At 40.1% G+C, this 19,851-nt stretch overlaps 1 protein-coding gene across 1 annotated transcript; it reads left to right on the plus strand.

The window, feature by feature from the left end:
• Positions 1-16: 16 nt before the first annotated feature.
• SRI (sorcin) lies at positions 17-15,479 on the plus strand. Its single transcript, XM_040472728.1, has 8 exons — positions 17-142; positions 1,119-1,202; positions 3,317-3,386; positions 10,506-10,549; positions 11,353-11,500; positions 11,762-11,875; positions 13,323-13,381; positions 14,989-15,479. Exons 1-8 carry the CDS (start codon positions 92-94, stop codon positions 15,013-15,015), a joined length of 597 nt encoding a protein of 198 aa, XP_040328662.1. The 5' UTR covers positions 17-91; the 3' UTR covers positions 15,016-15,479.
• The last annotated feature ends 4,372 nt before the right edge of the window (positions 15,480-19,851 follow it).

A 19,851-nucleotide genomic window follows, 5' to 3' on the forward strand; every position in this document is an offset into this window, starting at 1 on the left:
CGCGCGTCCCCCGCTGCCCGCATGGTGCGTTCCGGGGCGGCCCCGGCGGGAGGGTGAGGGCGGTGGCGGTGGCGGCGGCGCAGTCTGCACCATGGCGTACCCCGGGCACCCAGGCGCCGGCGGCGGGTACTACCCAGGCGGGGTAAGTGCAGCCCGCGCGGGCTGGTGGCCCGGGCGCAACCCTGGGACACCGCGGACGCCGAGAAGCTACGCTGGGCAACTCCGCGGGGCGGCTCCGCGGGAGCCTCCCGCCCCTACCCCGGGCTTCTCCCTGCCCGCTGCCTCGCCCCAGGCCGCTGCCTTTCGGCCTCATCCTGGGGCTCCCTCCTTCTCCGCGTCCCTTCGCCCTGCGGGTGGCTGCGTGGGGCCGAGGCGCGGGTGGGCTTTGATCCAAGAAGCCCACCCTGTGACTTCGGGACACGCGGCGTGAAATTGTGCAAATTCGCTTCCTTCCCCTCCGGGTTTCCCCTGAGAGCAACAGCCATTTTAATCTCGAATGGCCCGGGGATCCACCTCCCATCTTTAAAAGAAAGTAGGATTAAAAGAGAAGTTGGGGAAAGAAAGGCCGCTAGAGTAAAAGCCTTCCGGGAGGAAGGCCGCCTCGCTGGGCGCCTGGGATGTGCGTCGTCGTGGGAACTGTTTCTGAAAAGGAATGTTCCTTCGCCGCGCCTCCTCGCCCAGGTGCTCGCCGCCAAATAGCCTAACCGAGACACCTAAGCACGGCCTAGGCTACACCTGTCTCAAAATGCTTCAAAACACCATAATCGTTGTAAAAGGAAAAGGAAGACAATTCCGAGCTCTGCCCTTAAGTTGCTTGCCTAGGCTGCATTTAATCAGTAACCTGCAGGTTAATTGGGATTTTGAAAGTTGCTTCGCTCATGCAGATGTCACTATTCGGGACCTCTCATTTTGGTCCAAGCTGCCAGTTTTTACACTGTGATGGAGCGGGAATGAAAGAAAAGGGGTGGGATGATTGCAGTTAGAGCGTGCTGGTGGTGGGGAAGTGAACCATGGATGTGAAGGGCCGGCATTTGCCTAGCTTTGCACAAAGGCATTCAGTGGTGAAAGAATAACACTGGATTCAGTGGGATGATGCTTTTGTGTTTGTTGTTTTACAGTATGGAGGGGCTCCCGGAGGGCCTACGTTTCCCGGACAAACTCAGGATCCACTGTATGGTTACTTTGCTGCTGTAGCAGGACAGGTTAGCTTTTTCCGTTAATATTAAAGAATCGTCAGAGTCTTCATTTGTATTAGCTGTTGTTAGAGTGGCATGGAAAAAAGAACTCTCCTCTGGAAAAGAATCCCTTTGCTTGTGGAAAGAAAAGAAGAGAGAAAGAATGAAGTTTATAGTCAGTTACTTATTTCTGCATATTCAGAACAAATTAGGACAAAGTGTTACCTGTATTTATGTTAGTTCACTTCAAGACTAAATTTGTGATTGAATTAATGCCAGAATGAACAAAATAAAGGGCAATAAATGTACTGTGAGGATCTGTAAAGTAGGAAGATGTTTTTAGAACGATGAATTGTCAGGGTCCATGGTGGTTTACAGAGAATAAATTCCAGATCTGGTGAACACAAACCCTTGTTAGTACGGTTTACAGACATGTGCCAGTAATCATGTAGTCAGATTCTAATAGACGCTTTCTTTGGATTGAATTTGTTAATCAATTACCCCCTGAGGAAATAGGTACTTATGTTAAAAACTTACCAGCTTCAACATAAGAAAGTTACTTACTATTCCCTTACTATCAGGAAGTGAATCTTGTGCACAGTTTACTTTCTCTTTGATGCTGATGCTGTTACTAGGTCAGCTCTTCCATGTCCGTATAAGGTGTTGTGGCTTGTTGACCCAGAGAGAGAATTAAGTGGGCTCCTGGAGACCTTTGACTTCTCTATATTGTGTGGTAGGACAGGCGGTGGTGTACATTGAGGAAGGACACTTCCCTAGCTCACCACGCCACTGTGTATGGTAAATTCACTGCTGGTAGAACCCAGTCCTCTCCAGAAGGGATGTTTGCTCTTTTGTCTTGGCATTTACCTTTGTTTTGATCAAAAGCAAGAAACAGCACAGTCTTAATGTGAAGAAGCTGTAGAAAATTGTGGGATAAAAATTCAAGACCGCCTTGCAGAAAAGCATTCTAAGAACTATACCTCAAGAAATTGAATGGAAAATTGAGTCCAAAACCGAAAGAGCTTTCCTTTAAGTATCTGCTTAATCAGTTAATGATCTGTATCTCTGAAACCACAAGACAGGGCAAAGCTCAAGACTTGTGTTCTTAGATTGCCTGTGCCTCCAGCCCTGTAAGTGACCCCACCTGCTTCTCTTGCAGCAGCCTGGGCCTACCCCTACATCAGCATAGCCATTGTCTTTCAAATTATTGATCCTGCTCTGCACTTAGAAGTTACGATCCTCATGGACGTGAGGGATTTAGGTATTTTATTTTTAAATCCCTAAAAACAACATATATCTAGTTGTGAACTTGGTTAGCCAATAAATAGGCACTGGGAACCTGTATCTTCCAGATATAATTGTAGTTCTGAAAAAAACCATTCACCTCATCATAAACCAAGGTGATCACAAAGGCCTCTGTTTTATCCAGACTTTTTATTCATGGATGTTAGATTTGTATGCTGCTATGCCTTTACCACCCCCGCCCCCCACAAAAAAATAGCTAGAAAGAGGAATAAGACTTTAAAGCAACTATATAAATAATTTTAAATGCTTAAATGGCAGTTTCCTAGCTCAGACTAAAAGAAGAGTAGTTCAAGACAGAAACTAATTTCATTCACACATTAAAAAAAAACTTGTGTATCAGAAGAAACTGAATTTACCTCAGTGTTTCATTAAAAAGACCAACCTTCCGCTTGAAAATTTAATCCCAAATCTAATTGAGGAACTTAGAGGAATGATGAGAAGATAATGTTAATACTAAAGTAGAGGTGTAAGCAGCTTTCCAACCTTGTGAATTCGTATGTAATAATTATTTAAAATAGAGTCTGAAATTGAATGCCCACTTAAGTATCACGAAATGTATTTTGTTTGTTTGTTTATGGCCCTAAGTATGCATTTGTGGAAGAGGACTTAACTATTTGTTTCTCTTTCATTATTATTTTTGAAAGTAGAATTGGGAAAGGAATGCCTATGTTTGGAAGGCATTCTTTTTTCCAAAAAAAAAAAAAAGGTCTTACGCATGAACATGCTCATTTTCTTTGTCATTGCTAAAATAATATACTGAAAGTAAACAAAGAACTAGAAGGTACAAATCATTATTGTAATTTGTCTTCCTATTTTTTTTTTTTTTTTTTCAAAAGGATGGGCAGATAGATGCTGATGAATTGCAGAGATGTCTGACACAGTCAGGCATTGCTGGAGGATACAAACGTAAGTTGACAATCCCACAGTACTCTTCTGTTTCGTATTTTAACTTCCTTATGATTATAGCCTCCAAGGAAATTGGGCTTTGCTGATCCAGCATAATTTAGAATTTCAAAAGCTAATTTTGGTTGTTTATTATCACAAAATGTGAATTTGAAAACAGCTGTTAATAAATCATTCTACACTACCTGCCCGTTTAGCGGGTCCATTGGATTTGGAACCTTTGGAAGCAATGAGATGGGCAGCGTGGTCTCCTTCACAGAGGACGAGGTGAGGTGCTGAAATGAAATCTGCTAGGTCAGGTGTCATTAATGGCAGGAGCTAACATTTACAACTGACCATTTGCCAAGAGTTGACTATCCTGAGGCTGATGGCACTTAGGACTTTGAGTGCCTGGTCCTGTGCAGCTGCTCCCCAAATGGCCTGTCCTGCACTCCTAGTTCTGAGTGGTCATTCCTGTCCCGCGTTCCCCGCAGTGGCTGGTCCCCACCCCTGGTCCTCAGGAAACCGGTTCTGCATTCATGGGCTCTGAGCATGCTGCTGGCAACATGAGCGCTTGCCATGACATCCCCCAGGTCTTTCTTCATTTCTTTCTGCTTCAGAGAATGTGGGCAGGCTATGTTGGAAGTGCCCTTCCTAATTTCTTAACTCTTTGCACTAGTCTTCCTTCTGCCCTCGTCCTCAGTTCTGCCACCTTATAATTCAGTGCTTACACCACCTTCCTGCCTTTTGAAAGAGCTCTTTGCCACGAGCTACAGATGGGGAATGATTGCAGAAGTACTGCATCTTATCAGTGCCTCTCATCATCCCATGTACATCCTACTTGCTTCTTTTCCAATCGGATCCTGACCCTGACAGATCCATAAGGTAGAAAGTAGTGTCTTGACTTGCTAATTTCTTTGCCTGTTGTTAATGGGGACAAAACATCAAATCAGAGCCTTAGCTGTTGGTAAATTGTGAATTAAAATACTCAAACTACAGGGGTGCCTGAGTGGCTCAGTTGGCTAAACGTCTGACTCTTGGTTTTGGCTCAGGTCATGATCTGTTGGTTTGTGAGTTCGAGCCCTGCGTCAGGTTCTATGCTGACAGTGCAGAGCCTGCTTGGAATTCTCTCTCTTTGCCCCTACTGCGTGATCTGTCTCTCTCAAAATAAATAAATAAACTTTAAAAATAAAATGCTCGAGCTAGAAGTCACACATGAAGATTTATAGTCGCATTTTCTTTGACTGTTTGACATGGCATATTTACTAGATGGCTCTCTTCTTAAACTATTTGCATTTCTATTTTTATCCTTTGTATTATATGACTTAAGTATCCTATTAACAATATTTCCTAGTTGGAGGAATTAATATGAAAGAGGAACCGTTTGCATTTCTCATTTAATCTGGTCCTAAACAAAAGAAGCACTTTCTAGATTTGGGAATTTTTTTTTTTTTAAGTGTTGTAGGGAATACATTTAAAGTGTTAAATGTTAACCTCAAGCAGTTGGGGCTAGTGAACATAGCAGGTTTAATAGGGTTTATGAAAGTGAGCTGTGTAGCAACATAAACTATTACTCTGTACCCTTTCGGTAGAAGAGGTGTGGCAGGTTTTAAAATCTGACTAACAAATGGGCTGTGTATCCTGGGAGAACAGTCCTTTTAAAAATTTCATATGAGGAGGCGCCTGGGTGGCTCTTGTCAGTTAAGCATCCGACTCTTGGTTTCAGCTCAGGTCATGGTCTCATGGTTCGTGGGTTTGAGCCATGCATAGTTTCTGTGCTGATAGTGCAGAGCCTGCTTAGAATTCTCTCTCCCTCTCTCTGCCCCTCCCCTGTTCATGTTCTCACTCTCTCTCAAAATAAATAAACTTAAAAAAAATTTTTTTTAATTTCGTGTGAGAAAATCATGTTTAGTGATGGCCTTAGAGCAGTGAGTTATAGGGAAGACATTTCCTGAGTCATCAGAGCCATGTGATTGAATTAATTTGCTTACCATCCTCTGGTTGTGGAGGCTGTAATAAATCACAAAACCATCCTGCTTGTGAAGTGTCACAGTGAGTTTCATGATACAGAAATTATACAGCCATTGGTGTTTTTTAAACCCAGCTTCCAAACCAAAAAGTACAGGTGGAGGTGGAATGAGGAACAGAGAGTATTCCAGCCTAGTTCCTACAGTCATCTTCTCCAGCTTAAAAGGAACCGGTCATACTCAGAAGTGGAGTTGATAAGAGACGTTGCTCTAGTCTGTAAGATAGTAATTCAGCTTCTTTTTTTCCCCCTTGAGTGTAGCTGTTACTCTATGGTAAGGCTGAGAGAAACAACTGAAGGTAATGTTTTCCTGCTAGGTCCATTACATTTTGGATTTCTACTAGAAGAAAAGATGTATGAGGCATTTTAGTAGAATGAACAGGAGAAGGGAGAGAGTAAAAATAAAATGATCAAAGACTCTTGAAGCTATTTAAAATAGAATAGCACTAGTAAAAGCTATTTCTTGGGACACCTAGGTGGCTCAGTAGGTTAAGCATCCAACCCTTGGTTTCGGCTCAGGTCACGATCTCACAGTTCGTGAGTTTGAGCCCCGTGTAGGGCTCTGCACTTAACAGCACAGAACCTGCTTCGGATTCCCTTGTCTCCCTCTTTCTTTGCCTCTCCCCTGCTCACACGTGCTGGGTGTGCACGTGTGCTCTCAAAGTAAATTTTAATAAATAAAAGCAAACTATTTCTGGAGAAAAATAAAATTAAAATTGAGCAAGAGTTTTCCCTACCCAAACTTCTGTGACATCAGTGTTCTAGTTACATTAGAACTGTCTGGAATAGTGAATTTTCTGTCATTCACTTTTGTTGCCTGCCCATCACGTTCCCTCTTTTAAACCCTTCTCACAAAAGATGACCAGATTTTTGGGCTTCCTGACACATCCTCTAACCTGTTAGTTTCTTCTTCTAAAATTCTTTGGTAGCTCCTTGGTACCTGTAAAACAAAACCTAAACACCTTAGTAGGAATTCAAGATCTTCTAATGTAGCCTCATCAAACATACTTCCTCCCACTTACTTTGCTTGGCCTGAACTTTCCTGATTCACTTTGCTTATACTGGTCCATAGCTCTACTTAACTGTCCCCAAATGTCCCTCATCTTTCCTGTCATTCAAGGCTTGACTTAAATGCTGCTGCTTCTGTGAAGTGCTTCTTAGTAGGAAGGAGCCTCCTGCTCCTCAGTACTTCCTGGTACTGCTTACTGTCTCCGTTATGGTTCACCACTCTCTACCTTGATTAAAGTTGCATGCATGCATGACTTCTCTTTTCCTTAGACTGTCAGCTAGGGCAGGATCCAGTTTTAATTTGTATCTCCAATGTTCTTGGTATCCTGGGCCCTGTACATAATGAGTACTTAACAGGCATTTGTTGAATTAATGAGTATGGAAGATTTCCTAAAATGGAGAAAGCATAGCTCTGTACCCTTATTGGTATTTTGACTTATGATTTGTCTTAAGGGATTATACAGTCCTTTTAAGTATCCATAAAAATGAGATTTTATTTTTAAAAACCTATCCTGCGTATACTGGTTGAGGGGAGTGTATAGCTGTCTACACAGGGATGAGGGGTCCTATCTATTCAGCCATCTAACCAACACATTTTAATGGATATCATCATGTGCAAGGTGCCAGGCTGTGCACCCACAAGTGGTGCCTGTGGGACACAGTGAAAAGTGCTGGGATAAGTGAAGTAGAGAGGCTGTGAGCCCACATAGGAGAGGCACATAACCCAGAAAGTGGTCAGGATAGTTTTCCTGGCAGAACTGATGCCAAACTGAGGGGAAATGAAAGTCAAGCAGAAACCAGGCAGACCAAGAAGTGAGAGGGATAAAGGGCAGTTTTAAAGTGCCCCAGGCAGATAGAACAGCATGTACTAAAGACCCACAGGTAAGGGGAAACATGTGCATGTGCAGTCAAAGAACTGGGAGAAATTGGCCGTGAAGATGGAATGTGAAGGTTGAATAAAGAGCAGGAAATTAGCTGGACTGGGAATATATGCATATGACTTCATATGCCACTTAGGTGCTTGGACTTCATCCTGACAGCAGTGGAACATGTCTACTGGGTTTTGTATAGAAGAGCACATACTGTTCTGGATGTAGCATAAAAACCAAATTGGGGGGCATGGGTATGGGGGGTGTGGAGCACGGGGACTCAGGGACACCTGTCAGGTGGCCATTGAAGTCATCAGATGAGTAAAATACTTCCTAAACCAGGGAAGTGATTGTGGAACTGGAAATGGATAGGTCCTAAAGCAATTTAGAAGGCGACTGAGGGGCGCCTGGGTGATTCAGTCGGTTGAGCGTCCGACTTCAGCTCAGGTCATGATCTCGCAGTTTGTGAGTTTGATCCCCACATCATGCTCTGTGCTGACAGCTCAGAACCTGCTTCAGATTCTGTGCCTCCCTCTCTCTCTCTCTCTGCCTCTTCCCACCTTGTGCTCTGTCTCTCTCTCTCAAAAATAAACATTAAAAAAAGAAGAAGAAGAAGGTGATTGAATATCAGGGGACAGGGAACTGGGGACACTCCCTGGTTTCTGGCTTGGGTGACTGAGTGGATGGAGATGTTACTTGTAGCACTTGGGACACAGGGAAGCTGTCTGCCTTACAGCCCCTCAAAATCCTTGACTTAAAGTCAGACACAAGTGGATCTGCCTCTTGGTTGACAGGCCCTCTAGAGCACTGGTTCCTAAACTTGAGCTGTGTCAGCATCACTGGATTGCTGGGCCCTGTCCTAGAATTTTTCATTTAGAAGTCTGAGGTAAGACCGGAGAATTTGCATCTGTAACAAGCTTCCAGAAGATTCAGGTGGTCCAGGTCCACCAGCTGTTTTTATGTGAAAATAAATCACCTGGGGATCTTATTTAAATGCAGATTCTGATTTTTTTGGTGTAGGTTAAAGGCCAAGATTCTGTAATTCTAAAAGGTCCCAGATGATGATAACATGGCTGGTCCAGGAATCACATGTTGAGAAGAACAGTGGTCACAACCTTGGCTGCTCACTGGAATCATTGAGAAGCTTTAAAAAAAAACAGTCATGCCTTGGTTCCATGCTCAGGGATTCTCATTTAATTGCTCTGTGGTGATGGTGACAATACTGTATTGTATACTAGAAAATAGCTAAGAGAGTTGATCTTAAAAGTTCTCATCACACAGACAAAAAAGTTAACTATGTGAGGTGATGGATGTGTTAAATAACCTACTTATGGTTATCATTCTGCAGTATGTGCTTATATGAGATCATTACATTATACACCTTAAACTTACAGAATGTTATTTGTTAATTATATCTCCGTAACACTGAGGGGAAAATAACTGTTCTGTGGTGCAGCCCCAGTATTAGGATCTTTTAAAGCTTTTGGGTGATTCTGATAAGCACCTGAGATTGAAAACCATTGGTCTAGATCAGAGAGACTTCGTGCCTCCACACAACTTAAAAGTCAGAATGAAGAATCAACCAACTCTTTCTCAAAAGTGTGTAGAAGTGTTGCTTCCTGTCACCTCAGAGACCTGTATCTGTGGATTAGATGGAGTTTGAAGGGCCAAAACAGAGATAGTCCTCCACCTTTTATTTCATGTTCCAGAGTATGCCAAACACAGGAATCTGTTAAAAGTGGACAATTTATAGTTTATACTATTTGGAAACACTACAGTACTGAGAGTTAGCTCAGATGTATTTGAAATTCAGTTTGTTGGAGATAAAAATGAAGCTAGTAAGAGCTGTAAAAATGTTAGTTCTGTGTGCCTCTCAACAAACTTGCAGAATTTATGCCAGCTTTGCCCACCTGACCTTTGTCCCTTCTGCCTTCTAGCCTTCTAGCTTCTTTGTACCTATATATTTCCCCAGTCATTGATTCTCATGAACAGAATGGAAGATGCAAGGAATTTTTTCTTTATATTTGCTAATGCTTAGGTAGGTCATCAGTAGGCCCATTAACTAGTAAATATATTCTAGTGTATTTTTCTAAGTGTCGTATAGAAATGTCCTCAGAATATATTCAAGCTGTACAAAAACTCAAAAGGCTTCCGAATCGTGGTCATCACTGAATTGGTCATTATATCGTATTCCAGAGTGCTCTTACTTAACACTGTTCTAGCAAGCATATTTATCTGGTTTCGTATATAAACTTACTGTATATAAAAAGGTGTCATAAGCTATATGAGGTAGGAGGTAGTTCAGTGTGTGACATTAAAGGGGAAAGAAAGGTAAACAAATGAACTAGTGACACAGAACAAACAAAACCAGCAATTGATAGTCAGGAGTAGAAATGTAGTAACCCTATCTTCCCACTCACCATGGTGAATATAATAAATTATGGTTTATTATGGTGAATTAAACTCACTATATTACAGTTTCAAAAGCAAAAAAGTATATAAAACTTTTTTAAAAAGACTATATTAGCGGCACCTGAGTGGCTCAATTGGCTAAGTGTCCGACTTCGGCTCAAGTCATGATCTCACAGTTCGTGGGGTCGAGCCCCGTTTTAGGCTCTGTGCTGATAGCTCAGAGCCTGGAGCGTGTTTCAGATTCTGTGTCTTCCTCTCTCTGTCCTTCCCCCGCTCGTGCTCTGGCTCTCTCTGTCTCTCAAAAAAAAATAAATGGTAAAAAAAATTTATTTTAAGACTGTATTATAGAAAATGTATGCCTATCTAAGAACAGAGATAATTATTACGAACTTCCATGCACCTGTCACCCAGCTTCAACAATTATCAGTGTGTTGTTATTCTTAGTTCATGTGTAATCCTGTCTGTTTTCTTTTGAAGCTCATTCCAGATATCTTAACATTCATTTCATCTACAAATAACTTCAGTATATACTTTTCTAAAAGATAAGGACATTTCCCTCACCAACTTCAAAGCCATTATCATACCTAAAAATATTAATAGTACAATGCAATACTTTTTTTTAAAAGATTTCTATTAAAGTATTAAAATCAAATTTGGGTTCTGCAAGGAATCCCCTCTATCTGGAAAAAATCTGCTTCAAAATTCCCATGTTGTTTAGCGTATAAAAATAAGATTGTGTAAATAAATAGTCATTTTCCTAATTAATTTGAATGTATGCAATATAATATGAATTTTTGAAACTATTATGTGCTTTTTTTGATTTAACAGCTTTTAACCTGGAGACTTGTCGGCTTATGGTGTCAATGCTGGATGTATCCTTTACTTTGATTGATGTCTAGAGTGTTTTTTTCTGATCACCCTCCCCCCACCCCCAAAAAAATTCTTCCTAAAAGAATTTATCTAGGAATTAATACCCAGTAAACACAAGGTGACAGATGACCACAAAAAAAGTTTTCTGAAATCATTAGCTTTTAAGATGTAGTTTGGTGTGAAAAAGGAAAGGAGCTCAGTAAATAGAATGTTGGTTCCTCAAGAATTCAAGGAAGCATCAGAGAACACCTATAGAAATCAGAGTGGTCTGGCAAGGTATTTTGCTTTAACAGTGAGCTATGCATGATTCACACCTGACCTTCAGGCGGTGGAATTTCTCACATCACAGTTACTGCACTCAGGTTAGCTATTGGTGACCCTGCAGTGCCTTTCATCCCACCTCATTTTCCAAAAGTGAAAACCCTGGGTCTGGAAGGGCCCAGCAAAGGAATGTTAAAGCCAAGACCCCAGGACCCTAGCAGCATCGCCTGGGGCGCCAAGAAAGTGCGGCACAGTTCCAGGAACTCTTGTTTTTTACATGTGGCTCACAGTGGCCACGTTATTTCATTGTAATCACCTCACATAGATTATCTTTTTCCCCACAGTGGAAATATGTACTCAGCTTTTCTCCCTAGGCCCTTCTTATTATCTTATTGGAGTATGTTTTTATTATATCACACTAAGAAGAACATACAACATTTTTAACCTTTTTAGCAGAAAGATCATTATATTCCCTTATCCTTGATCTTGAACCGTTACAAAATGTTGCAAAATAAAGGTACTCTAATCCTTGATTATAATTCAGAGAGATATGTCAGGCACAATGGGTTTCAATGAATTTAAAGAACTCTGGGCCGTGCTGAACGGCTGGAGACAACACTTCACCAGTTTTGACAGTGACAGGAGTGGAACAGTGGACCCTCAAGAACTGCAGAAGGCCCTAACCACAATGGGTGGGTATGGCTAACTTGAGCCACCTGGTCGGCATAATTCTGTGTTAATTTCTAAAACTAAGTGCTGTGGGAAGGCAGTTTCTGATTTCTAGAAGAAGTGTATATTCATAATTAAATACATAATACATAGTTGCTAGTGTGTATTCGTAATTAAAATGAGTGTGCCCCCAGTCTGAAAAAAATTGTGCTTGATTATTTTCAACGGTCTTCTTGTAATCCTTTCACGTTATTTTTTTCACTGGGTGATTTTCCTTCCTTCAGGATTTCGGTTGAGTCCCCAAGCTGTGAATTCTATTGCAAAACGATACAGCACCAATGGCAAGATCACCTTTGATGACTACATCGCCTGCTGTGTGAAACTGCGAGCTCTGACAGGTGTGTTCTTTGAGATCGGTGTATCTCCAAGGGCCAAGAAGACACAATTTGCATGACATTTCATTTTCAGTGTTCTGAACTTCTTTCGTCCCTGATCACTCTTTCCACCCCCCCCCCCATTTCAATGGCTTTTTTAACACTGCTATTAAACCTATCTAGCAGAGTAATTGTGTTTTTTGTTTTCAGAAATTCTTTCAGATTAGTGGTAATCTGCCATTAAAATAATCTTAACTTTCACAAAATATTCCAAAATATGATAAGCTAATTTGTGCACTTTTGATCAGAGTATGAGTAGTATTCTGTGATTTCTCCCTATAATGTAAATATGTGAAGAGAGTAAAATTACTCACTTGTAGCTCTCTTTCCTAAGTCCTCTTGTTGGAAAGTAATTTTAAATGGTAGTCATTTAAATGGTAGTGATATTAAATGGTAGAACGTACTTCTTAGATGAGGCTATATTAGTAATCTCTACTTTTCTATCCCCTCTTTTTCTTTCTTTTGTATATTTTTGTTGTTCCAGTCTTTAGTCTTTTTTACTCTTTTTAAAATGTGGTTTTGTAATTTTTTTTTTTTTTTTGCATCCTAACAAAAATTTGAGGTCAGTTTTTTTATTTTAAATTCAAGTTAGTTAACGTACAGTGTAGTAGTAGTTTCAGGAGTAGAATTTAGTGACTCGTCACTTACATATGACACCCAGTGTTCATCCCAACAAGTGCCCTCCTTAATGCCCATCACTCATGTAGCCCATTCCCCCTACCCATCTCTCCTGCAGCAACCCTCAGTTTGTTCTCCGTATTTAAGAGTCTCATGGTTTGCCTCCCTCTCTGTTTTTTTCTTATTTTTCCTTCCTTTCCCCTATGTTCATCTGTTGTGTTTCTTAAATTCCACATATGTGTAAAATCATATTACATTTGTCTTTCTCTGACTTATTTCACTTAGCATAATATACTCTAGTTCCATCCACATTGCAGGTAGCAAGATTTCATTCTTTTTGATTATTAAAGTAAATTCTTTTCAATAGCACAGAGCTCAGATAGGTGAAATATTTTATTACAGCCCGTTTGTCATATTAGGGACTCCCATCTATCCATTTCCTAATTAAACATTATCTATGTTATTAACAAGTTTGAAATTCTGTGTTTTCATCACAACTAAGTAATGGCCTTGGAGGTCACATGGCTTTTACTGACTTTGGGATAAGATGCTTTCTTCCAGCTGCACATTGAAAAAGATAGTTGACTAACTTCTACATTGTTGTATTACTTTGTTGTTTATTAAATTTATTCATGTTCATTGTAGTTGGCTTCTTTGCTGTGGTCTTTTGTTTATGTTAGCTGGTTTTACAACTCACATGTTTCTACAGTTTGAACCCAATGCCAAAATAAGTAACTATTGTGATTTCAGATGTTACAAAAATAACCATAAATTTTACTGTGGTGTTTTACAGACAGCTTTCGAAGACGGGATACTGCTCAACAAGGTGTTGTGAATTTCCCATATGATGATGTAAGTCTCCGTAAATTCACAATTGGGCATCCCTTTTGAAGTTAGCCATTAAGAGCATCTTAAGGATGCAGAGTAATGAAGGATTAAATGATCAGGAGTTACCGTTCAAAATTTATCAATTTCATTTATTATTAGTCTTACTCATAGACCACTGTTTGATTCGCATTAAAAGACTTGGTTCAAAGCCCAACTGGTCTCACTTGCTGGTGGGGTCACTTAGGCAGGTTTCTTCATTGTTCCAAGACTATTTGAGGAGAGGAAGTAGTAATGCCTTCTTCCCTGGGCTGTTGTGAGATTTCAATCAGAAATGTCCCTGAAAACACCATGCAGATGTTGCTATTTTTGGCTTCATTGAATAAATATCTCAGTCACTGAGAAGTAAATTTAACAACTCCAAGCTGTACTTGACACACCCATGTTCTTCATTAAGGCTGTAAAGCACAAACTTAAGTTGCAATTTAAAACAATGTATTTACTAAACAGCCACACTAAATGTGATAGGACAAGGCAAGGCCATGTAACCAATGTGAACATAGCCAGTTGTCATCTCTGATGGCATTAGCTGAATACACATAACATAACTAGGGAGATGCTTAGTTGTTCTATTTTTTGGTCAGCTATGGACTTTAAAAAATTGCTTTCAGAATAGCAGTCACTGTGATAACTGAATGTTCTAAAAAAGGTTTCTCTGCTACAAAATGCAAGGATGCACATATTTTCAGTTTGGCAGCTGCCACAGTTCAGATCATTTAAAAATGCTTATGTGTAAGTATGTTTATTTCTTCTGCTTAAAGGTGTGTTTTCATTAGTGTGTATCAGTGTCTCGGGTGACAGTCCTGTCATTCTTTCCAAAGATGGAAAAGCAGCCTATGGAATGGAAAGTGCATGGACTTTGGCCTCCGATGGGCCCTTAGGAGATTTTAAATGTTCCCTTTTATCTGAAAGTGATCATCAGCTTGGCCTTGTAGGAATGCTGTAGGGATTAGCATACACAGTGCCTCACTGGTGTCGGAAGAATGAGAAAGAAAATTGATAGAAAAGCAGAGTGTTGGTGTTTATGGTGAAGCAAACGTTTCACAGCAAATGCTGATGCCTCTCAACTTGGGTTTCTGAATTGCAGAGGAAAGGTCATATATTCCGTTTCTGTGTATACACATACTTGCATGCTAGGATTTATTTGCAATTAAGCAGATTTTAAGGGCATAACCTATTTAAAAGGTGCTGGTGCCAGAGCAGTGGGGTACTACTGTGGAGTTTGGAGGTCCTCAGGTGATTTAACAGTATCAACTGTTATTTCTGAGTGGGTACCTTTTACCATGACCATGACCATTACCATTTCTAGAGTCTGAGATATTTGGAATTTTAAATATTCTTTATCCATTGAAGTAGTCTGCTTTCTGTAAGAAGAGAAACCCACTCGATTTTCTATTAGACTGCTTCCCCTACAAACATGAACCTTTCTATCATGTACTTTTATTTTAGAAATGGATGTTTCTTGATCCATAATTCAGTTTAGGAAAACAAAATGTAAACTGCCGAAAAATAAGCTAGGGTGTATTCAGTGCCACAATGTGTGCAGGGTAACGTGGACTTGGTCTCTCTTTCAGTTCATTCAGTGCGTCATGAGTGTTTAAATCAAGAGGAAGCTGCATGAACATAACCGACATTCCGACTGGAGTCCTCTTTTGCCTTTGCCTTCAGTAACGTGTGTAACTTGCATCACTGCTTTTCCTTAAGGGCCGTCATAAAGGTTTATTACTTTATGTACAACTGAAGTATTTAGTATTGATAATAAATTCTTTGGAATTTTACTAATACAAGATCGGGTCTCTTATACCATTTAGAACTTCGTTGAGCCATTGTCAGTGATGCCTTATTTTGTTGCTGAGCCTCTTTTATGTAAATTTCAGCATGCAAAATGTTTAAGGCACATTATGTATTTTTCATTGTAAGATACTTTAAAATCTTCCCATCAGACTATATTGTTCTTATCTTTCCTAGATAAGAGATTTTACATGGTATTGAAGGCCTTATGTGTGGAGTATTCTTATCATGTAAATGATTTATACCCTCTTGGATGCAGGAAAAAAAAAACAACAACGAAAAACCATGATAATCCATGTCAGGCTTCACCTTAGTGAAAACTTAAGAACAGGCTTTAAGGCTTACACATTTTTGATGGCCACACAATTGGACAGGGAGCATGAGTGATTATTTTCTGCCTCTTTAACACCTGTTGAACCATTTGAGTGGCAAATACTATCTGTCACCAAGTTTTTTTGTCATCATCCACCTAGACCTTTATTAACTACACTTAAAAATCTTGTAAATTATGGGCTTAACTATGTAAAAAAAGAAAACTGATGGAAAGAAACCTAAGAGAATATATGAAAATATTAACTATGGTCATTTTTGGCTTATGAGATTCTAGGTGACTTGAATTTCCTTGATAGATTTTAGTATTTTCCAAGTTTTCTATAATGTGTGTGCTTTCCTTCTAAAATCAGAAGATAATTTTTAAAATATTGATAGATCCATTTTGAAAGGCCACGCATTCACACTTACATTATAAAATATACACAGAAAAAGGACTGGAAGAGAGACCAAGATATTGATGTTGCTACCACTGGCAGTCAGGGTCATGAGTTCATTTTCTTCCTTCTTACTATTGTTCCAAATAATCTCTGATAAGCAAGTATTGCATTTATAATGGAAGACTTTTTTTTTAATTTTTAAACCACGTGCTTTTTTTTTTTTTTATTTTTTTTCAACGTTTATTTATTTTTGGGACAGAGAGAGACAGAGCATGAACGGGGGAGGAGCAGAGAGAGAGTGAGACACAGAATCGGAAACAGGCTCCAGGCTCTGAGCCATCAGCCCAGAGCCTGATGCGGGGCTTGAACTCACGGACCGCGAGATCGTGACCTGGCTGAAGTCGGACGCTTAACCGACTGCGCCACCCAGGCGCCCCTAAACCACGTGCTTTTAAGTAGGATCTGGAGTCCAATACCGGCTGTGTCTCTTCCTGAATATGTAAATTAATCATCTCAGATAATCTCAGAGCCTCAGTTTCCCCATCTTTGCAAAGGAGATTAATACTCCATGGGATAGTTCTGAACATGAAAAAGTGCGTTGGTTTAATAAGCACCAATAAAGTTTCCGTTTCTTGGATTTAAAGCTGGTCTGGTTTGCTCTTTTTTGCGAGAGAGCACAAGAGGTGAAACATGATGCGGTTGGCCTATTTTCTCCCTGCCAGCAGCATATCTGTCTTATTTTAGGGCTCCAGTGTGATAGCTACCATTCAGATGATCAATTATTTGTCACCAATGAGAAAACATTTCTAAGCATCTTCAGCCTCATTTCCACTTGGTTATTTTTTCAAATATTGCTAAAATATATTAAATTTATAAATATTTAGCCTTAAGTATGTCAAGTATTCCCACCTGGACTACATATGTGAGGCAGCCTGCTTTATATTACACAGTGTCTCTAGGTTTCACTCCAGATACACTGTTTGTGAGACCATAAAGCTTGGCATGAGCCTGAACTTTCTAGCAAAGGGCTAAAGAAGGGTCAGAGGGCCAGGAGGCAGAGAACTCATTGTTAAAGCCCCAGTGCCTGCTGTTTGATTCAGACTCACTAGGATCCCACGAGGAAGGGATAGTTAAAGGAAATGGTCATTTCCTGGGTGACCCTAATGTGATAAGGAAGAAGGCCTACACTAGCCCAAAGTTACAGACCATGTTTGAACTATCCTCCTGCTCTGGTAAGTCCCACAGGGTGCTGCATCAATCATGGTTCTGAATTTGCTTTTTGGATAAATGCTCAAGTATTGCAAAACCGTGTCTCTTGAAACATTCAATTACTTCAGTTTTAATTATTGATACCTTGTAGCAATCTCCTTATCTCTTCCACTTCTGCTTTTATAGTGTCTTTCCAAAAGTGTGGAGCCTCATCTTCAGTATGTCCCCACAGTTAGAACGTTTCCTTCCCCTTGACAAATTTGACATATCCATCCGTTGTTCTTCAGTTACAGCCAAAGTCTTCATTACAAGTGAATCTCGGGTTGCCTTATTCCTATTTTATGTTGGGTTCTGTGTTTCATTCACTATATACTTCCAGTGTAGTCTCACCCAATTCTTAAAACTGTTTCTTGATCTGTTCTTCTTAAAAGCATCTAGCTGGAGTATGGTCAAGCTGTGAGCCCGAGCTGGACTACTTCAATTATTTAGAGACGAAGTTCCTCAAAAAATGCCAACTCCTCTTTGGAGATAATGTGAGTTAGCCTTGTGTTTCAGGAGATTCATGATTTATAAAGTACCTATATGTAACCAGTTTTGATGCACTCCATTGGAATGTGGCTGCAGAAGCCGGATTTATACCACAGCAGCCCTATATAATTAACCACAGTCCTCTCTCCCTTTGAGCCAAAGTGGAGGTGAGACTGCATTTCAGCATGATGCTCCAGGTGGTACTGTCTGTCCATGAGAGGCATGTGAGCTAAAACTTGTGCTATCCCAACTAGACTTTGCTTTTGCTCACCTGAGTGTGTTACTGTTTCAGTGTTCATCTGAATTCTTCTATGCCTAAAATATTACAAATATAAGAAATGGAGCTATATGTAATCCTAAATTTTTTTAATCTAATAAACATACAAACTCTAGTCAATGACTTCTGTTATTCTCACGTTAAAACTACTTTGGGGGGTGCCTGGGTGGTTCAGTTGGTTAAGCGTCTGACTTATGCTGAGGTCATGATCTCACTCTCCAGGAGTTCGAGCCCTGCATCGCACTCTGTGCTGACAGCTCAGAGCCTGCAGCCTGCTTCAAATTCTGTGTCTCCCTCCCTCTCTCTCTGTCCCTCCTGCGCTCCTGCTGTCTCTCAAAAATAAACATTAAAAATAATAATTTAAAAAAACCAGTAGTCTGACTACTTACAACTACTTTTTTCCTCAGCAGACTGTGAGCTGAAGGCAAGGAAACAGCAGGTGTCAAGGTTAAGACCAGAGGATGAAATGGCTCTATGAGAGACAAACAGCTAGGTGGACCAGTGTTTTAGGCAGTGAATCTCCTGAACCTAAGCCAAGTGCATCCAAGGCCCAATGCTTTAGAGTCTAACACAGGTGAACTTATTCTATTAAATAAGCACCACTGCCCGGGCTCTGGGTCAGGATTCAGGAAACAGATCCATGTTAGGGTCAGAGAGGAAGTGCTTATGAGGCAAGGCAAGTGGATAACAGGAGACTCCACCTGTCACTCAGCTGAGGAAACTGTCCAACAAAGTGAGCAACCAGGCTTTGCTACAGGATCTATGTATTTCTCATGCTTCTGAAAAAGAAACCACGGTCGGGAGAAAAAACAGGATTAAAGGGAGTCAGGCATCAAAATAACATAAAATCTTTTATTGAAAGTCACTTTATTGATGTTACAATGAGAGTAACATAGAAAACTGTGGTATCTTTTTAGCTTCAGAAGTGAATACAAATAAAATTGTGCCAGAAATTTGAACCTCAAGTTACAGTGACCTTTAAAAACAGTTAAGGTTTTTGTATACCTACAATATAAGAACAACTTGATAATTTGAACAGCCATAAAACACATCACGCTTGCTCAGGAAAGCAGTTGCCATAAACATTTCAGTTGGTGATTGCCAAAACCCAATTTTTAAAATAGCTTAAGACCTGAAGTGCAGAGGAGCAGAGAGAATATATTAAAATGAAGCCAATCTTAGGTATATACACAGGATTACCTGGTTACCAAAAGTGAAATCATGCCGATAATAACACTTCCCTATGAAGTGGCTTCCACTATCTGTAGATGGACATCACCCCTTAAGATGATGGTTGTGGAAAACACTAGCGCAGACCTACCTTGGCTAACATATAAGCTACTATGTTTAGTTAGAATGCCCAGTTCCTAAAAGAAGTTGTCTTTTTGGGATGCTAGATTGGAGGGGTAAGTCTCTTCCAGCAAGTTTAAAAAGGACATACGTGCTTAGTTATCCTGAATAAACCTTTTGTTAAGCACTTTAGAAGTTAGTGTTAAAAAAAAAAAAAAAAGTTTCCCATATAAAACAAACGTGTTGGGTCATTTTTGTCCATTAAAAAGACTGGCTGTAGAATCACAGATTTTGTGCTAGATTAGAAAAGAAAGTGGGGTTTCTAATCAGGCAGTGATATACATGTATAACTTAGCAAGAACTCTTGTATCATAACTGAATAAATTATTAATTCATATCAGCACTTTCCATAATGTGTTATCTGGTAGAACTTAGCACCGCTATGTTTAAAGATTTGGGGGCTATTTGCATTATTTTAGACAAAAAATCCACATCTGACACTTTTTTAACTTCAGAGGAAAATGTCCTTTTCATAAACTCTTTGAAAACTTTACTGATGATTTTGTAAGTGCATTATCTTAAGATTGCTAGTCTCATTGTATGCCTTTTTGTAAAAAAAAAAAAAAAAAAAA

Source organism: Herpailurus yagouaroundi, unplaced genomic scaffold (genome assembly GCF_014898765.1).
Source record: "Herpailurus yagouaroundi ecotype Mexico unplaced genomic scaffold, PumYag 100, whole genome shotgun sequence".
Taxonomy (NCBI): domain Eukaryota; kingdom Metazoa; phylum Chordata; class Mammalia; order Carnivora; family Felidae; genus Herpailurus; species Herpailurus yagouaroundi.

Coding starts and splice junctions, on each gene's coding strand:
- SRI (XM_040472728.1), top strand. CDS start 92: ATGGCGTACCCCGGGCACCCAGGCGCCGGCGGCGGGTACTACCCAGGC. Junction 10,550..11,352: donor TTATGGTGTCAATGCTGGAT/GTATCCTTTACT, acceptor ATTATAATTCAG/AGAGATATGTCAGGCACAAT. Junction 11,501..11,761: donor GAAGGCCCTAACCACAATGG/GTGGGTATGGCT, acceptor TCCTTCCTTCAG/GATTTCGGTTGAGTCCCCAA.